This window comes from Chironomus tepperi, unplaced genomic scaffold (genome assembly GCF_022539635.2).
Source record: "Chironomus tepperi strain 1889 unplaced genomic scaffold, CSIRO-AGI_Ctep_v1 contig_456, whole genome shotgun sequence".
Taxonomy (NCBI): domain Eukaryota; kingdom Metazoa; phylum Arthropoda; class Insecta; order Diptera; family Chironomidae; genus Chironomus; species Chironomus tepperi.
In genome coordinates, this window is record NW_027226578.1 from 269,964 (window position 1) to 286,681 (window position 16,718).

Genomic DNA, 16,718 nt, shown 5'->3' on the forward strand with positions numbered 1-16,718 from the left:
CGTTTATCATTGACTAGACCGCTTAAAATTAGAAATTTGGCACACATGCTACGAAGAAAACTACTCTTTTCTTCTTTAATTCGGTCGTAGCGTTAAAAACAAGAAAAGATAAAGAAAAAAAATACTGTAATACATACAGGAAGGAGTAATTTTGCGCTATGGACGTAATTTTTTTTTAAAACAAGAATCTTGTTTTCCCTTATAGTTCATCATAATAATTATAGATTGTCTTTAAGTGAAATTTTTTTCATATCGATTTCTCAGAACGTGTCTGACAATATCAATTCATAATTTTTAGTACAGCTGAGAGCGCCGTCTAACAATGTACATAGTTCTATTGCAACAAAAGAGACCTCAATTCAGACAGCAGGGTAAGAAATGTAGTTGTATAAGATATATAAATAGAAAATAAAATTCTTTGGAATAGAAATGAAATTGTGCAAATAAAAAGTCGATGCCGACGATAGCAAAAAAAAATAAAGAAGAAGAAATAAACGTTAATTTACCATTCATTCATACAAACGAGCAAGATTAAATTCCTTCTTCCGATTTCAGCTGTATAACATTGACTGCAATTAATAAATAATCCATTGTATTTATGATTTTACATGCCTCAATTTCTTTGCATTCACAGAGATAGGCAATAAAAAGGAATTTATTTTTTCACTATGTTAAAGAATTTTTTTATATTTTTTTTTGCAGCATGTGTAAAGAATTTCAAAAATCTTCTTTCTTCACTTTTTCACCGATCATACAATATATAATAAATTAATAGCTCTTTTCACTTTACTTTTATAAAAATTTTTATTCGCAACTTTTCTCTTTCGTTTTTTTCACTAAATTTTTTATTTCTTTTATTTTTTTTTGTGAATATCTTTTCAACTTATTTGCACTGCAATCATGAAATTCACATTAAATGCTCTTTGATTAGCACAAAAGAACTTTTTTTCTAATTTAAATTCCTCAATTGTGGTGTAAATTACTTGTTTTTTCGATGGAATGTTGTCAAAAATAATTTTATATTCACTTAAGTTGAAGATGTTAATTCTTTATGTCAATTTGATATACATATTTTCCACTATTGATGTGTTAAAACAAATATAATTTTAACAATTTGTTAATTTTTTTAAATCTCTTTTTTCGAATTTTTCGACTTTTAAAGTTCAATAATCGGAGAGTTTAGTGATCCGGTGTAATATTTTTTTTATATCATCACAATTTAAATTTGTTTTCCTTGAAACTATACTTTCATACATCACACAATTCACTTTGCTGCTATGAGTCATGTAAATACGTCAATGTTGATTATGTGAAAAATTTAATAAACTTAAACTAATCATAACCTTTTTTTTAGAATTATTTTAACAATAATTGACTTAAAACAATGAAGACTATTCAAACTTATTAGCAAAATTTAAATTTTTTAATGTCATAAAAACTTCTTTTTTATTTCTGTTCGAGAACTTCTGACGCAATTTTTATCCAACTTAAATTGCACAATAATCCAATAAGTGCCTTTTTTTGCCTCATTTACTCTTTTCATCTATATGAAGGCTTAATTTGCTTTGTAAAATGCCAGGCAATAAATTTTGTTTTTTTTTTACTCCAAAAAAAATAATTTCCCAGTAAATTTTTATATTTTTATTATTTCACAATCATCTTTCAGCAATATTATTTTGTACATCCACCAACATATGTATGTAGTTTTTTTAAGCTTTAAATTATTCATCAAACAATGATGATTGTTAATTAAATTGAGGAAATAAAACTCTTTTTTTTTCAACAATATTATTTTTATTTTTTTTTTTCGTGTTATTACGAACAGGAAAAATAACTGAAAAAAAGTTTTTATTTTACTCTTATTTTTGCTAGCTTTAGAGACCGCTTTTATGAATCATCGAACAACTGTTGCCGTTTCCAACACCACGAAGTGACTGATTTCAAAGTTAAAGCTATGCGATTTTTTGCTTTTCCCTGCTATAAGTTTTATTCATTATTTCTTTTCTTTTTTTCTGTTGTTGTGTACATGCAAAGCATGCAGACATTCATAAATGAAACAATAAACACAAGCATGTAGAGATATAAACAGATATAGTCACAATTATATGTAGTGGAGAAAATCATAAGGAAATAGACGAATAATAAAACATTCAGCATGCGATCATGTTTGTTTGTGTATAGATTGTTGGAGTTATAAAGCAGTCGATAGATCGAATGATATTCAGTCAATGTTTCAATTCAAACTTCACACATTGTTGCCATTCAATGCTTTGATCCAATTTTTTTGTGTTTCTTCTTTAATTATTCAACTATAAATGTTTTTTTCATTGAAACTGTAATTAAATTCCATAGTTGCTTTTTATTGTTGAAACTGTAATACACACAACAAGTGAGTTACAGGCTAATGCAAATACAGACATATGCATCACACATAGAAGTATTCATTAACAATATAACTGAACATTTTTTTTATATATTTTTAATATATCTCTCATGTAAGCAAATCACATGAGCGTAAAAAGCATGGCAACATGATGTGGTTGAAGGCAAGTATAGCAAGTGTATTTATGCTCTTTATAACTTACTCTAAATATACCATATCGCATTTATTCCCCAGAAAATCCAATCGGTCTTTTTTCCATTTTTATTCTTCTATTTATTCAAAAAGTTTTATTTTTATTGCACATCATTCCAGTACAGTTTCGAAGCTTCACTTATATATTCATTGATTTAATTTCAATTATTATGTGATTGTTTTTTTTTTTTTATTATAGGCTTATACTCGCATATGCACTCTTTCATATTTAGGTGAGTGATTATTTCGGCCGAAAATCTGATTTAATTTTCTGAGAATTTAATTTTTTCAAGATGTTATAAAACATGTTTGGAACTGTAATGTTTACAAGCTGAATAAATATGTTAGAATATATTTGTTGTAAAAACTGAATCTAGGGTGGATAGTCTAGAGGAAAATGCAGAATGATTGTAGATTATGAGAAGTTAAATAAATGAAAAATGAAGATAATTTCATAAATTCATGGGTTCAAGTCCTACATATTTTCTATGTATTAAACATGTTAGAATTGATTTGTATTCATCTAAATTTTTTGCATTATTTAATATATGTGATTTTTAATATATGTGGCAGGGAAATGTAAGTTTAAAAATAATACAGAATATAAAACCAAAAATCAGGCATTCTCCCCTTCTCCCTATCCGTCACCATTCCATGAACATATCACATCATATGAACAGTATTAGAAGAATGTTAAGAATTTAAACTACAACAACTTCTACTGTTTTGCTTCTTCACTACACAAACTTACAATAAAAAGAAAGCACTACAAGAACCGTACGTTAAGTTGTTTAAAATTCACATTACACATAGAATCATCATCAATTTTATAATTATATGTTTGTAAAAAAATGTTATTCTAAACCTCGCATTAACATTCTCTTTCTACTATGATATTTACTGAGCTGAAATGCGTTTCATATGTATCACGAATGAGCAGTAAAAGAAAAGAAATCCGTTTTTTTATTATTTTTTTGTTGCGATTCAAATGAATAAATATTCATTTTTTTTACATATATTTATTAAGAATGAAATAAGAGAAGAAGCGATAAAGAAAGAAAGAAATGTGTAACATTTGTGAATAAGTGAACATTATTTTTCATTAAGGGATACGCGACCACGCGTGAAGAGATAATGTTTGCAATTATTATTTAATAACATCTCGTCTTCAATTTCTTTTCATTATGCTGCTTAAAGCTAAAAAGATGTCAAGATTATTTTGAAAGAGGTAGAAGAAATAAAAAAATATGCAGTTGGTTTGCATCGGTAAAACAGCATTCCAATAAATCCTGCCCACACACACACTCAATATGTATATGTACAGCCGATGAATGATTATTGGTGATTAACTCCTTCATTCATTCAATCTCTAAGTTTTTTAATGATATTCTATGAAAAATCAGCTCGAATAATGCTTTGGCTCGCTTGGAGTGCTGTGATTTATGTCTGTCAAACTCTTTAGCCAGATAAAGGCTTAAACACTGACTATAGCAATGTATGAATTTTTGGACATAATTTTAGTCCAATTTGTAAACAGAAGCAATCGAAAAATATCTGAAGGATTTTATTTGTTGTGCCAAAAATCTAGTCAACCTCAACAACAGTTAAGAAAAAATTTATTTAATTAGTGACTCTTGCAAATTGCAATATAATGAAGCAACAGATCCAATTTGTACGATATTGTTAATAGAAATTAATAAATTTCTGAAAATCTGCGCTTCGTCACTCAATTTTTCAAACACATTCCGTGCTTGTCATCTACGTTTTTATATCTCCAAATTAGCTTCTCCAAAAATAACCAACATTAAGGTAATTACGATCATGTGGCAGGCAAAAAAAAAAAAAACAAAATCATCGTTTTTGTTATGCTTCAATTACATTCATTTATCTAAATTCGATGCATTTTTTTCAATAATAATACGCGCGGCATGCGGTTTGTTATTACGACAATCGACACATAAAAACATTGATCAATTTTTATATCTTATATGCTAGATGTCTAGCATACGTTGTTGGTTTATAATTTAAAATCATGCTTTTTAGTTTTTTATTTTTATTCCTTATTCATTGAAATTTGTCACGTAAGAAAAAGCGAGAGATTTTATTTGTAATTTTATTTTATTACAACATTAGATAATGTAAATTGTCATCCGAGCATTTCAGATATGAGCATGTAGGGTTGGGAAATGATCACTTAATGCAGGTGAATTGAGATAATACAAAGCTGCATGACACACAAAAAAAAGCATTGACGATTATGTAAATATAAGTTGATGAAATGAACTTATGACAATTAATCATGAGCAGTACACATTGTCAGAATTAAATTTAATTTTCTTATTACCCCACCGTGCATGTCTCTCGTTTACGGTCAATAAAGAAATAAACAACAGGTTCAAAAAACATACATTAAGTTAAATATATTAATCTAGAAATTCTAACAGTTCAGTTGGAGCTTAATCTACAAACTTTATCTGACTATTTACGTTGTTACTCTACATACACAATTTCCATTCTTGCTTCTTCATCACTTTTCTCTCATTTTTTATACATAAATGAGGCAATTCCGTTAAGATTCTTTCTTATTCCTTTAACATTTGGATGATTTACAATTTATTTTTAACCCAAGAATTAAAATTAAATAAACTTTCTTTCCAATTCCATTTTTTTATATCATTGTTGCTGATTATTATCATCACGTACATCCATATGAACATATGTTATTAATTGTTAGCATACTTCTGAGATAACTGTGGGGTTGTTGACTTGTAATGTTTATCATATAACATGATTGAGTCATCTTATCAGTAATAAACATTATTATGTCCATATCAAGTGTTACACAGATTTAGACTTAATTGCAGAACTCGAAATCGATTTTAATATTACAGTCGAGTCAACTTTTCCATACAAAAATTAAGTCATTTTCAAGATCTGTGTCTTATTCTAACTAATAGAATATATGACATTCAATACAAAGGATCAGAGTCCATATCCCAATTCTAATACACACGTCATTTCCGAAAAAACCCATGATGATGCAAAAAATATTAAGCACATCAGAAAACTCCCAATTCATTCACACATCTACGTTGAAATAAATTTTAAGACCAAACCAGATAGTTCGATGAATTACGATCATTATCGTCTTGATCGTAGCGATCTGACAAGAAGAAGGAGAAATATGAAATTAAGCACTTTTTTAAAAAGAAAATGTTCACAAGATCTTCTTGCTTCTCTTCAACACATAAAAAATATTTATTCGCGATTTCTTTTTTTCTCCTTCTTGTTATAATCATCAGCGATAAAAATTACTAACTGGACATTGTGCAAGTACCTGTATTTTTTTAAGACAAAATAATCTTTTTGCAATGTACTTAGCTAAGTTATTGAAATATTCAGTAGCAAATTTGTTCTTTTGCGCTATTAAAAAATCTATTAAATGTTCAAGTCTATACGGTGCGGTTGGTACTCGCAAAAGCGATTGTTAAATGGAAGCAGAAAAAGAGATTTATTCAGCCTGATTATTACAATTCATTTGCAGTTTAACTAGCTGACCAAATTAAGCACAGGAAAATAAAAGATTGCATGTTTAACATGCAATTTATTTACTTAACCGAAAACTCTTAATTAAGTTTTTTCTTAAATGTTAAGACGATTTATTCTCAAAAAAAGGTTTTGTTCCCATTTTATGGTCCTTGAAACTCGGAAATTACTGAGTCATTCAATAAGAAGCCAGCAGGTAAATTCTACAGAACTCATTTGCTACCGAGAAGTATATAATGATGTCATCGCACTTCAAGACTTTCTATTGCCGAAAAATAATAAAGATTATCAATTTTACTTTCATTTGCTTGATGCTCCACGTCATTATTTTATCATAATCAGTCGTCATGAAAGTTACGCTTCATGCGCAAATAATTGAAAGTGTGACCATCTTTTATTAAAAAATTGACAATAACACTGAAGCTACCATATTGAAAATAAAATAATCATATTCATGTACACAGGAAATGTTAATAATATCGAAGAACATACAAATGTGAACTTATTGAAGTCGAGCAAAAAACAGAATATGACTTGCACAAAATTAAATAAAAAAGTCTGCTTTCATGCACAAAAGGGTTATTGTTGAAGGACAGCGTCGCGAAAATATAAGCAGTTCAGATAGCAAACAATAAACTGTTGTGACATATTAATCTGATTACTTTTTGACCACTTGCTGAGTGTTACAGTTGACTAACAATGGCTTTTAAGAAAATTCTGTTGCATATGAGATTTTGTGTAGTAATTTTTGGGTTTGGCTCTGTATCATTTCGGTAAAGCACTTAAATAAATAATGTTTTTCAGTATCCAAGGATTGTACACGTAACAACTGTCGGTATGGACGCAGGAATTTGGGTCAAGACGGGAGATGATTTGAGAACAAATCAAACTATGACACTGACAGCCACTACAACTAAAACTAATGTGAAAATTGCTAAACATATCAATTAATCTCAAAAAGTGTCAAGTCTGACGTCCGTTTGATAGTAATTGTGTGTTGATTACACGATTTATTCGTTAAAATTTTCTTATCAAAATGTGTTTTTCGAAAACAATTCAGCAGCTACTGAAAATATCATTATTGAAGTCATTAAAAGTAATTTTTAGAAATTAGAAACTCATTTTTTTTGGAAAGAAGTCATGCTTATTATTCAATCTAAGGCAATAACATTTTGCTGACAAAGATTTAACGAAAGTGTAGTAGCTTTTGAAATGCAAAACAAGCAACTTCTCAGACATAAAAGAAAAGACAAGTCAGTTGTCGTAATTGGCAATGCAAATTGGTGAATAGTCGAAATAATATGCGAAGAACTGTCAATTTTAGCTTTAAATGTAAAGGAAAAACGGCAGCAACAAGCAGCAAGTGTTTAAAGACATTTAATGTTTTGAAAGAATGCCAATTTTCTACCAATTGACTGAGTGAGTGACATCAATGAGTCGCGTCAGGAAGAAAGCATTTAAGGAAGTAATTACATAATTTTTTGTTTGATTAAAATCAATTAATAGAGACTAAAAAGCAATTGCAATGTTTTATTTCTCATGGAGTAATGAGAATTAAAGTAGAGAACACTTGAAGCATGGAATTGGCAAATCAATTGAATATCCACTTGACTGGAATCAGAGAACATTTTTTTTTCTCATGTGAATCAATCAAATTAATTTTGCACGATCGATCACAAGCTAAGGGAAGCTTATTCTCTCAACTGTTCACTTCGAGCATCATATTTGTGTCATCTGTTGCGATCCATTAAGTTTTCAGTACACTTCGCTAGCAAATTTTTTATTGCATTTGCATGTAATAGACGATTGGAACATGAAATAATAGTTAAAAAAATTAACTTTTTTTCAGCTTCAAACATTAATTCGTTTAAGTAGTTAATTTATCAATTTATACTTTAGTAGCAATAATGCTATATACAGTATGATTCAAGCTAACGTTCAATGCCGTCATCAATGCATTACATTGAAAATATTATGCTGTGCCAGTCACTGATCTTGTTTTCTTGCTTCTTACATAAATAAAATATAAGGTAGAAGCCTCAGTCTTTTGTATTGTTATTGTTGTTGTTATTACTCAATAAGCTTAAAAGCACTATTTGCTCAAGTTTATCAAATGAAAAAACTTCTTCACTATAACCATATACGATGCGCAGGAATGAAATAAAGAAGCGGTATACACTTCGTGCATCCGTGACAATATTGAATTGTAAAATATTTATTGTGAAAGTCTCTTCTGTCATTTTTTTTTTTTTTTTTGCTTTCTTATTCTTCATTTTGATTGTATTCTTTTTTTTGTCGCATTGCAAATAACGACCATGAATATAAAAATTCATCAAAAGAGCCTAACAATATACCTTAGTGCTCGCTAAATATTTTTTTCTGGGTGTTGACGTTTTGTAGCCTTCAATAAATTTCTTTTTAGGATATCTCTCATTCAAAAGTATTTAAAGGATTGTAAAAAAAACTGCGTCATTCGTGTCGAATATGTGTCGACGTGTGTGCTACTCTGCCAATTCTCTAGTCTCTAGCATATTAAATATTCATTATAAAAATTAATCACATTATATTCCTACAGCAAAAAAAAAAAAAACTTTACCTCATTTCAGAATGTCATTTGGAAAAGTTTCAAAAATTGCTTTTGTTCTTTGCTTCTCCCATTTTTTTTACACCAGACAGTACCATCCTCGTTAGAGACAATTAATTGTCTCACGAACGAAAAAGAAGAATTTCAAGCTTTTTAGATTGTTCTGATTATTATCATTCATTCCTTAATCTATTTTTGTAATTTTTTTGGTTTTTAGGGATTCTTGTGAATATTTCATTGATAGACAAGGCTACACTGTGCATCAGCGACAGAATTAGAGGTCAAAAATAGTGCTTGACAAGTAGAAAAATGCTAAATGACCATAAACAAATCCTTAATAATAAATTATTAGTGCCACCTTTTTATAAAAAAAATAATTTGTCATCTATACCGGCATTGAATAAAGTCTGAGATACCCACTTGACAACAAAGTGGCAAACAATACGCTCCATTGCTTCAGTTCTTTTCGTCATTAAAATTCAAAACAATAGGAATACCAAGAAAAAAAAAGCACTTGAAACCCCTACAGTCATGGATAATTTTGTGTATAAAAGGTATACGAAGCATAATGTCGATAAGGATTATGGGAAGTAAAATGTATAATTTGTTATCGGCGCCTGGTACGAGTGTTTAAGAATTCCTTAAAAAGATGTACACCAAAGTATCAATTTGTGTGTATAGAACTAAAAGCAAATATTTTTTCATAATAAGAATCTTCTTAAGCTCTTTATCATTCTCTTGTTTTTCTACCTCATTACCTATTCTCACTTAGTCAATGTTTACTTTCATACTTCATTCAATTACAGATTTTTGTGTGTTAAAAAGAAGCAAAAATAGGTAAATAGACACAAGAAGTAAGCAGGAATCGAAAAAAAGGGGTCAATTATTTGCCAATTGACTAATCTATGGTTCTCTCTGTGAATTCACCCGTAAGCATATTATTTATCTATTCAATATTTATTTACATTTTGCGCCCATGAGTATAATTTACATAATAGAAGGAAATTGACTACTTCGAATATTTCAAGCCATCATTCATCGGCTTTAAATCATTAATTTTGCAGTAAGAGATAAACTAAAATTTTACAATTTATCAAAAAAATATTGGCAATTTTTCGGTTTTTTTATTTCTCTTCCCTAATATTTACTTCTTGAATAAGACTTCTTTGATGGCCTCACGTTGCTTCCATCAACTTTATCGTGTAGGCAAATCAGCCACAGAAAAATATTTTTTTGCATGTTTTAAAAACACTTACAGTCAAGTATTTGGGGTATGGAGTTAAGAAGAATTCAAACGTTTTAAGCTTAAAATGATTTATATCGTTCAAAATGAATTTTGAAGATTACTAATCAAGTCAAATTGATGACAGAATCAGGAAATTCATCGCGAGTACACCTCATATAAATATTTCAATATCATCAATAGACACCCGAATTACATAAAGACTAGGTAGTAGATATTTGACTTGGAAAAGAATTTACATGAGAATGTAGGCAGCAGTATGACTATAATGATGCTGTCGTTTTCTGTGAGATTCTCTGAATTCCATTTTTTCTTTCAGCTTCTTATTTTTGAACGAAATTTAAATGAGGTCTTCATGCATTTTCTCTTTGTTTCGCTTTTTTTTTTATCTAAGCCGGGCTGTTATAGTCGAAAAAATGTTATGTGTACAACCGTAGATTTATAAAAATTGCCTTTAAATCTGATGTAAAAAATGCTCTTTGTGGCTTAAATATTTTTACGTATAATATTACAATTTATATTTTAGCATGCGGTAGAAGTTTGCAGAAAAAAAAGGTATTGCCTGTTATGCAACTTCTGTCGATTTAAATAAAGTAATAGTGAGAAAAATAAATTCAATTGCTTTTTTGTTCGACATTGTTTTGCACTAAATTTTGTTGCAAAATATTCTAAAAACAATCTTTATTGGAACTATTTTACTGTTGAATAAGACATTGAGCGATAATTTCGTCAGTAGTTTGGTGAAATTATTGCAGTAGTATCGCATGTTTATGGATGATTAAATAGAATTATTAGGTTTGGAAGCGTTTGACTGCATTTTGATGCTACAGAGTCAACAGTTGAGAAATTTGTCGATAACAGTTACTGAGATACAGCACCCGAACAGCACAACATGTTCGTTAGGGCACAGCTAATTCACCGTATAATCGGCTAACTTTGGTTCCATTTTTAAAGCGAAAAGTGTGGTTTGACGCATTATGGCAATTGAAACAGGTGCCAGGATGTAAATAATATTATCAAAATTGTTGAGAACACACCAAAAACCACAGAATACCTAGATTAACCATAATTTCTGAAGAAATAATTTCAAGGAAAAATAATCCAATTTGTTCCGTGTTTGAAATTCAAAAACAGAAAGAAATTTTATGCTCAGTTTGCCAGTAATTCATTAGACTATAACCTTATGTGACCTTTTCCACAAGATATTCTTTTTCGCAATTGAGACTGTCTGTATAGAAATTAAAGCATGCTAGTCCCACAGAGTAAGATACTAAACAGAATACCCAATTGTTTCTAATTTGACAATGTTGTGGATAGATTAATGGTAACAATAGAAGCTAAGACACAGCAAAGTACATTTTCATGCTTGGGAAAAATAATCGAAATTGTTCTAATGAAAGACTCATAAATTATTTCTAATCTTGAAAAAATGGAAGATAGTATTGACATGAATGAAAACATTCATAAGTCTTCTTAGTGTTTTCACGACTATTCTATGCATACATTTGCAGTAAGTTCATAAATTTATTATTATTCAATATTTATTCCTACATTATGAAGCGATTTTCGGAGCATTCAACGAACTGCGTCATTATTTCTATTAATAAATGACTTTATTATGAATCTTTTTTTTCTGGAAAAACAAACAATTATTGCGATAAGTGATATCAATAGGAAGGTTAGCAAAAAAAAAAAAAAGATTGTGATCATGACTATGATAAGGACACTAATAAAGTAAGAAATAAATATTTTCTTTGTTTTCGTTGAGATAACATGATAAGATATTGAGTTTCTCATGGTTGTGAATGAGAGGAACGAAAATAAATGGAATAAATTACACGAAAATGATAAAAAAGGAACATCAATGAGTGTAAAGAAATTAAGCTGTTTATTCAATTAACGAGACCTTTATGGAACACAAATTAGATTAATTAAGCCGACTAGTTTTATCTAAAGGGACATAAATGAAGAACGTCGGAATACGTTCTTTGACACACATTTCAATAAAATAATCCAAATCGAATTGGAAACAACAATTAGTTGTAGGACTCACGATAGCCTTATTGAACGAAATAATTAAATTACTAAAATATTTATAAATATAAAGCTCCGTGCACTTTTAAACGTAGAATGTTTTCCTTTTCTTGATAACTGTTATTTTTGGGGACATAAATGAAGGTAAAAGTTAACGGCATTAATTTAATATGAAGCTACTTTATTCAGCATCTCGATGAAAAGTTTTTGTTCCAGAACGAAAGGGCATTTAATATTTTATGTGATCTGCTACAGAAAAACCTGATTCTTCTTAATATGTTCAATTATTACAGTCTGTTTTTATGAATATGCCTTAAGATTTGGCAGATGCAAAAAGGCAAATAGATGCAGAGATGCAGATTATTAAAGTAGATACCCAAAAAAACCAGTCTCAAAGCAAACATAAAAACCCATTTTATCCTAATTAATTGCATGATCCGTAGCACAAAAGTCTCATTCATAAAACACCCAAATGTCAAGTTTAAAATTTATGAACGAAAAAAAAAAGGCATTTTCCAATTTTTTAAGCATGACAAACTTTTAATAAGACCACAACAAAAAAATCTCATAATGTATCATAAGAATTTCCACTTGATTTCGCTAAGGAAACTTCCTCAAGGTTCATAAATATTTTCTTTACTGCTTATGAAAAAAAGTTGTCATGTTCCAAATGTCATAAATGATTTTCTCGGTCAAAATGACGCATTGTCTTATTATTGTTATTATGATGATGATTATTCATTCTAAGTAGTCTGTCGGAACTGACGTCATAGATTTAAGACTTTACGAAAAATTCTTTGCATAACAATGGAATTAAGAGAAGAAACTAGAATAGTTTTTTTGAGTCTCCAGAACGAACCTCTTCCGCTGTATTAAAGTTGATGAATGGGAAATGAAGAATGACATTAAAATATAACCTGCAAAATCATAAATCCATAACGTCATTTATGGCTTTGTTCTTGCTCACTTATAAAAATTTTTTCTTCTTGTAGTAATGAAGAGAATCAGATTCACACCAGGTGAATAAACTTGGAGAGGAAAGGAAAAGAATGAAGAAAACATGTTTCATCCTCATCATATACTATTAAGTACATTTTATAAGTAGTTGATTTGTACCTCACAATTTTTGCTAATACGTTTCTACTTCGTTCAGATATTCCATCATTTGTAGACAATAATTTTGTATAAAACATGAAAATAAGAAGTCTTTTTTTGAGGCCAAATAATTGCCACGAGAATTTTCTTGATAGATATTTTACTTATTTCAGCACAATGACGATGGTGTGTCATTTCAAGGTGAGAAAATGGAATTGAGGGTTCTTAAAACGATTAAAGTGATTCAGACAGAATTAGAGCTATTTAATGCGATTTTAAATTAAGCTGTGCTGACGATTTTCTAATATTTTGCTCAATTTTGAGCGTTGAAAACTTAAACAATACTTAATCTTTGTCACAAGTCCACCCAATTATCATTATTGAGCTTCTCTAAATCCCAAAATGTAGACCACTTAGTGTTCCACCTTAATTTACACATGCGGTTATATTTGTCATTGGTATGCGGCATAATTTTCAATATTGTCCCTCAGCGAGCTTTTTTATATTATTTTGATGAGATTATAATGTAGTCATGTATGCTTTTAATCAACCTTGTTTTAGACAAATTTTCCCATCTCACATTATTATTGTTTAATTGCTTTGAATTTGGATTGTTTGATGAACGTCAAAACGCTGTTGTGCCTTCGTCAAATTGAAATTACAAAAAAATGCCTAATGTTTAATGAACCTTGAATATTAATTAAAAACCCATACAATTGTCGTAATTTAGAATTAAACAGAAACTTTTCTGCAAGTCAGTAATTAAATTAACTTAAATACTTTCGCTGTGAAAAATTGCTTTTTCCTCCATTGAATTTCACAATTCAATTTTCACTTTTTTTTTATTGTGTCTCAAGCTGTAGTTTGATGGATCTCACAATGATTAAATAATTGGCATGAGAACATAAATGATTAAGCTTATAAGTTTTATTTTTTTATTATTCTTAATCAATTTATAATTATTTTAAAATGCAGACGACGAGAATTTTCTTTCCGTCTTTTCCATTGTCTGGCACTAAAGTCTAAATATGCACATTTATTTCATATTTTTTTTCCGTACCTTTCTGTGCTGTTTTGAATTTTTTATGGTTTTTGTTGCGTACAATTTTTTTATCACTTTCTAGACACAAATATCATATGTTTTCAAGGAGACAGTTTGTTTTATAGCAAGATCGTGCATTAGACTGATAAGACATTTACTATAGAATGCATTTTTTTCGACTTACCATCAACGGAAGTGAATGACTGGCATTCGTTGCTGGGAACTTGTTTTTGTTGTCGTCAATATTATTGATTTCCATTGGATGTTGGTTACAATCCATGGCTGATCGAATATTTCCTTTTATTCCTCTATTTTTGCAATATTTTTATTTTTATATTTTATCTCAGTTTCACTTATCACTGTGTTTTCTCGTCATTTCATGCAATTGATTTTGTCATCAAATTTTTTCTTCTTTTATTTTGCATGAAATTTGCGAAAAATTAACTTTTCTATGACTAAGAGACCTTAAACTTTACAACACTCATATTTTTTGATTTCCTTTATCACTTGCACAATCACTTTTATCCTTAGATTAATAGAATTATTCCCAGATTTACTACAATTTAATTTAATTCACTTTTTCTCATTCACGACTTTTATTCTCACGAATTATGAATTAGTACAATACTATGTGTACTAAGTTTAGTACAAAATTTAAATTTATCCGTTAAATTATTGAGGGCACGTTTTGCAACTTTTTTGAAAAATGTTCGTTTATTAATATTAATCTTCCTTTATTCTGTAATTTATTATCCTTTACAGAAAATTAAATCATAATTTATGTAGGCTTCTCTACCTTAATATCAATGTTCTTTTAATGTTTTCATTATGCTCTGAATCTTCATTATTCATTCAGTGTTGCCAGTATTTCGACGACTAGATGAAAAGTTACCCGATAAATTAGCTAAAATATTCATTATATCTGGTTTGGACCCTGTTAAATATTTTAACTAAAATCACTAAATAACATCAAGAGACAATTTACTTACCAGCCAATGAGCTTGACATTGAGAAACTCATATTAGATTCACCTGACGAACCTGATGAAAATACATTTGGCTCCGAGTGTTCTTCATTGGAAATATTCATCTGTTCAACATCATTGGGTGGTGATTGTTTAGGTTTTGTGACTGGTGGTTCCTTAGCTTTCTTACTTTTTGGTCTTGTAGTCTTTGGAATCTTTGATTTGGCTGTCTTGAAAGTTAATTGAGTTTCCTTCGTTCCAGTCAATTGATCACCGTTTGGTGCTTCTTCTCGTTTCTTGTAGGCTTCTTCCTTTTCTGCAATTTTCTTTTTAATTGCCTGTATTATTTCCTCGTCATTGACTATAGAATCATTCAATGTATTCATCAATTTTTCAAGTTGTGCCTTCTCTTCAGCACTAACTGAAACTTCAGCTTCAAGTTTTTTAAGCTCTTCAATCTTTTGTTCCTTCAATATGTCTAATTCCTGACTTAACACTTCAATTTCAGCCATTTCTCTTTCCAATAGCTCAATTTCTTTAATATTTTCTTCATTTTGAATCAAATCTTCACGAAGGATCATGGCAAGTTCCAAATTATCATTATGTATGGCATTTGCTTCCATTTCCATCATTTCATTAGCTAATTGCTCCACATTTTCTTCCTCATTATTCAGTTCTGTTTCTGATTTTTGATTACATTTTTCTTCAACTGTTAGATCCAATAAAAGTCTGTCAGTCTCAACAATTAGGGATGACTGTTCAGCATCTAAATTGTCGATGTTCTTGTAGCTTTCAGCAAGTTTAGCACTCAAGTCAGAAAATTCCAACTTCATGTCTTCTTCCTTCTGTTCTAGTTCCTTCAATAAAGCATCGTGATTTTTGTCAGTCAGCAACTGAAGTTCCTTTGCCTTTTTATTGCATTCTTCTTGATCTTTTGCAAGGCAAGCAATTTTCGACTCCAAAACTTGCTGATTTGCCGACAAAGAGTCCTTTTTATGTGTCAATTCAAGTTCCGCTTCTTTAATTTCTGCTTCAAGTTTACTTGATTGTGCCTGAAATTCATCTCTAGATCCACGAATTTCTAAACATCTTTCTTCATACATTTTCTTCACTTCCTTTGCCTTTTCATGGGATTCATGAAAATTCTCTGCTGTATCGACCATGTTTTCATTAAATTCATTAAGGCTCTTAAGCATTTCATTCTTGTTTTTCTCGAGTTTAGCAATTTTCTTCTTGGTCTTTTCACGCGTTATGTTAATTTCATTAACTTCCTTATCAACTGCAGCTAATCTTTCAGTCAATCTCGAATTTTCCATTTTTAATGCTGTGTAATCATTTTCAAGCTCATCAATTTCTATTCTACAGCGTTCATTTAGTTCTGTCAATTGACTTGTTGACATGGAGAGCAATTGCTTAATGTAATTATCGATTTCCTGAGAATTCATAATTTTTCCTGGAAAATGTTTGTTTTGTTTTGAATTTTAGGCTTCCTTCATGTTTATCTTGTAGTTTAGACTTACCTGTTGATGATTTGTTCGATTTTTTGGTCTTATTAACACTTAGTGTTGAATAATTTAATTAAATTAATTTTTCAATTATTTTTTGTCAAAAATGTGATAATTTCCGTTAAAAAAT

The 16,718-nt window shown here is 29.4% G+C and overlaps 2 protein-coding genes across 5 annotated transcripts in view; both read right to left on the reverse strand.

The window, feature by feature from the left end:
* Positions 1–14,724, reverse strand: part of LOC139099005 (putative uncharacterized protein DDB_G0277255) — an 86,880-nt gene extending 72,156 nt beyond the window's left edge. For 3 of the 4 annotated variants that reach the window (XR_011545260.1, XR_011545261.1, XM_070651403.1), the window contains exon 1: positions 14,304–14,724. Coding sequence is in view for 2 of the 4 variants with exons in the window: in XM_070651403.1 (XP_070507504.1) it covers positions 14,304–14,399 (96 nt within the window). In the remaining 2 variants the exon portion in view is untranslated. Of the gene's footprint in view, positions 1–506; positions 1,366–14,303 lie in introns of those variants that run through there. The other variant, XM_070651404.1, reaches the window with a different exon arrangement.
* Positions 14,725–14,839: 115 nt separating this feature from the next.
* On the reverse strand, positions 14,840–16,701 carry LOC139098987 (uncharacterized). Its single transcript, XM_070651378.1, has 3 exons — positions 16,604–16,701; positions 15,109–16,536; positions 14,840–15,053 (listed from the first exon to the last, which is right to left on the reverse strand). The coding sequence occupies exons 2-3, from the start codon at positions 16,526–16,528 to the stop codon at positions 14,968–14,970; spliced, it is 1,506 nt and encodes a 501-aa protein (XP_070507479.1). The 5' UTR covers positions 16,529–16,536; positions 16,604–16,701; the 3' UTR covers positions 14,840–14,967.
* Between the last annotated feature and the right edge of the window lie 17 nt (positions 16,702–16,718).

Coding starts and splice junctions, on each gene's coding strand:
- LOC139098987 (XM_070651378.1), bottom strand. CDS start 16,528: ATGAATTCTCAGGAAATCGATAATTACATTAAGCAATTGCTCTCCATG. Junction 15,054..15,108: donor AATGTCAAGCTCATTGGCTG/GTAAGTAAATTG, acceptor AATATTTAACAG/GGTCCAAACCAGATATAATG.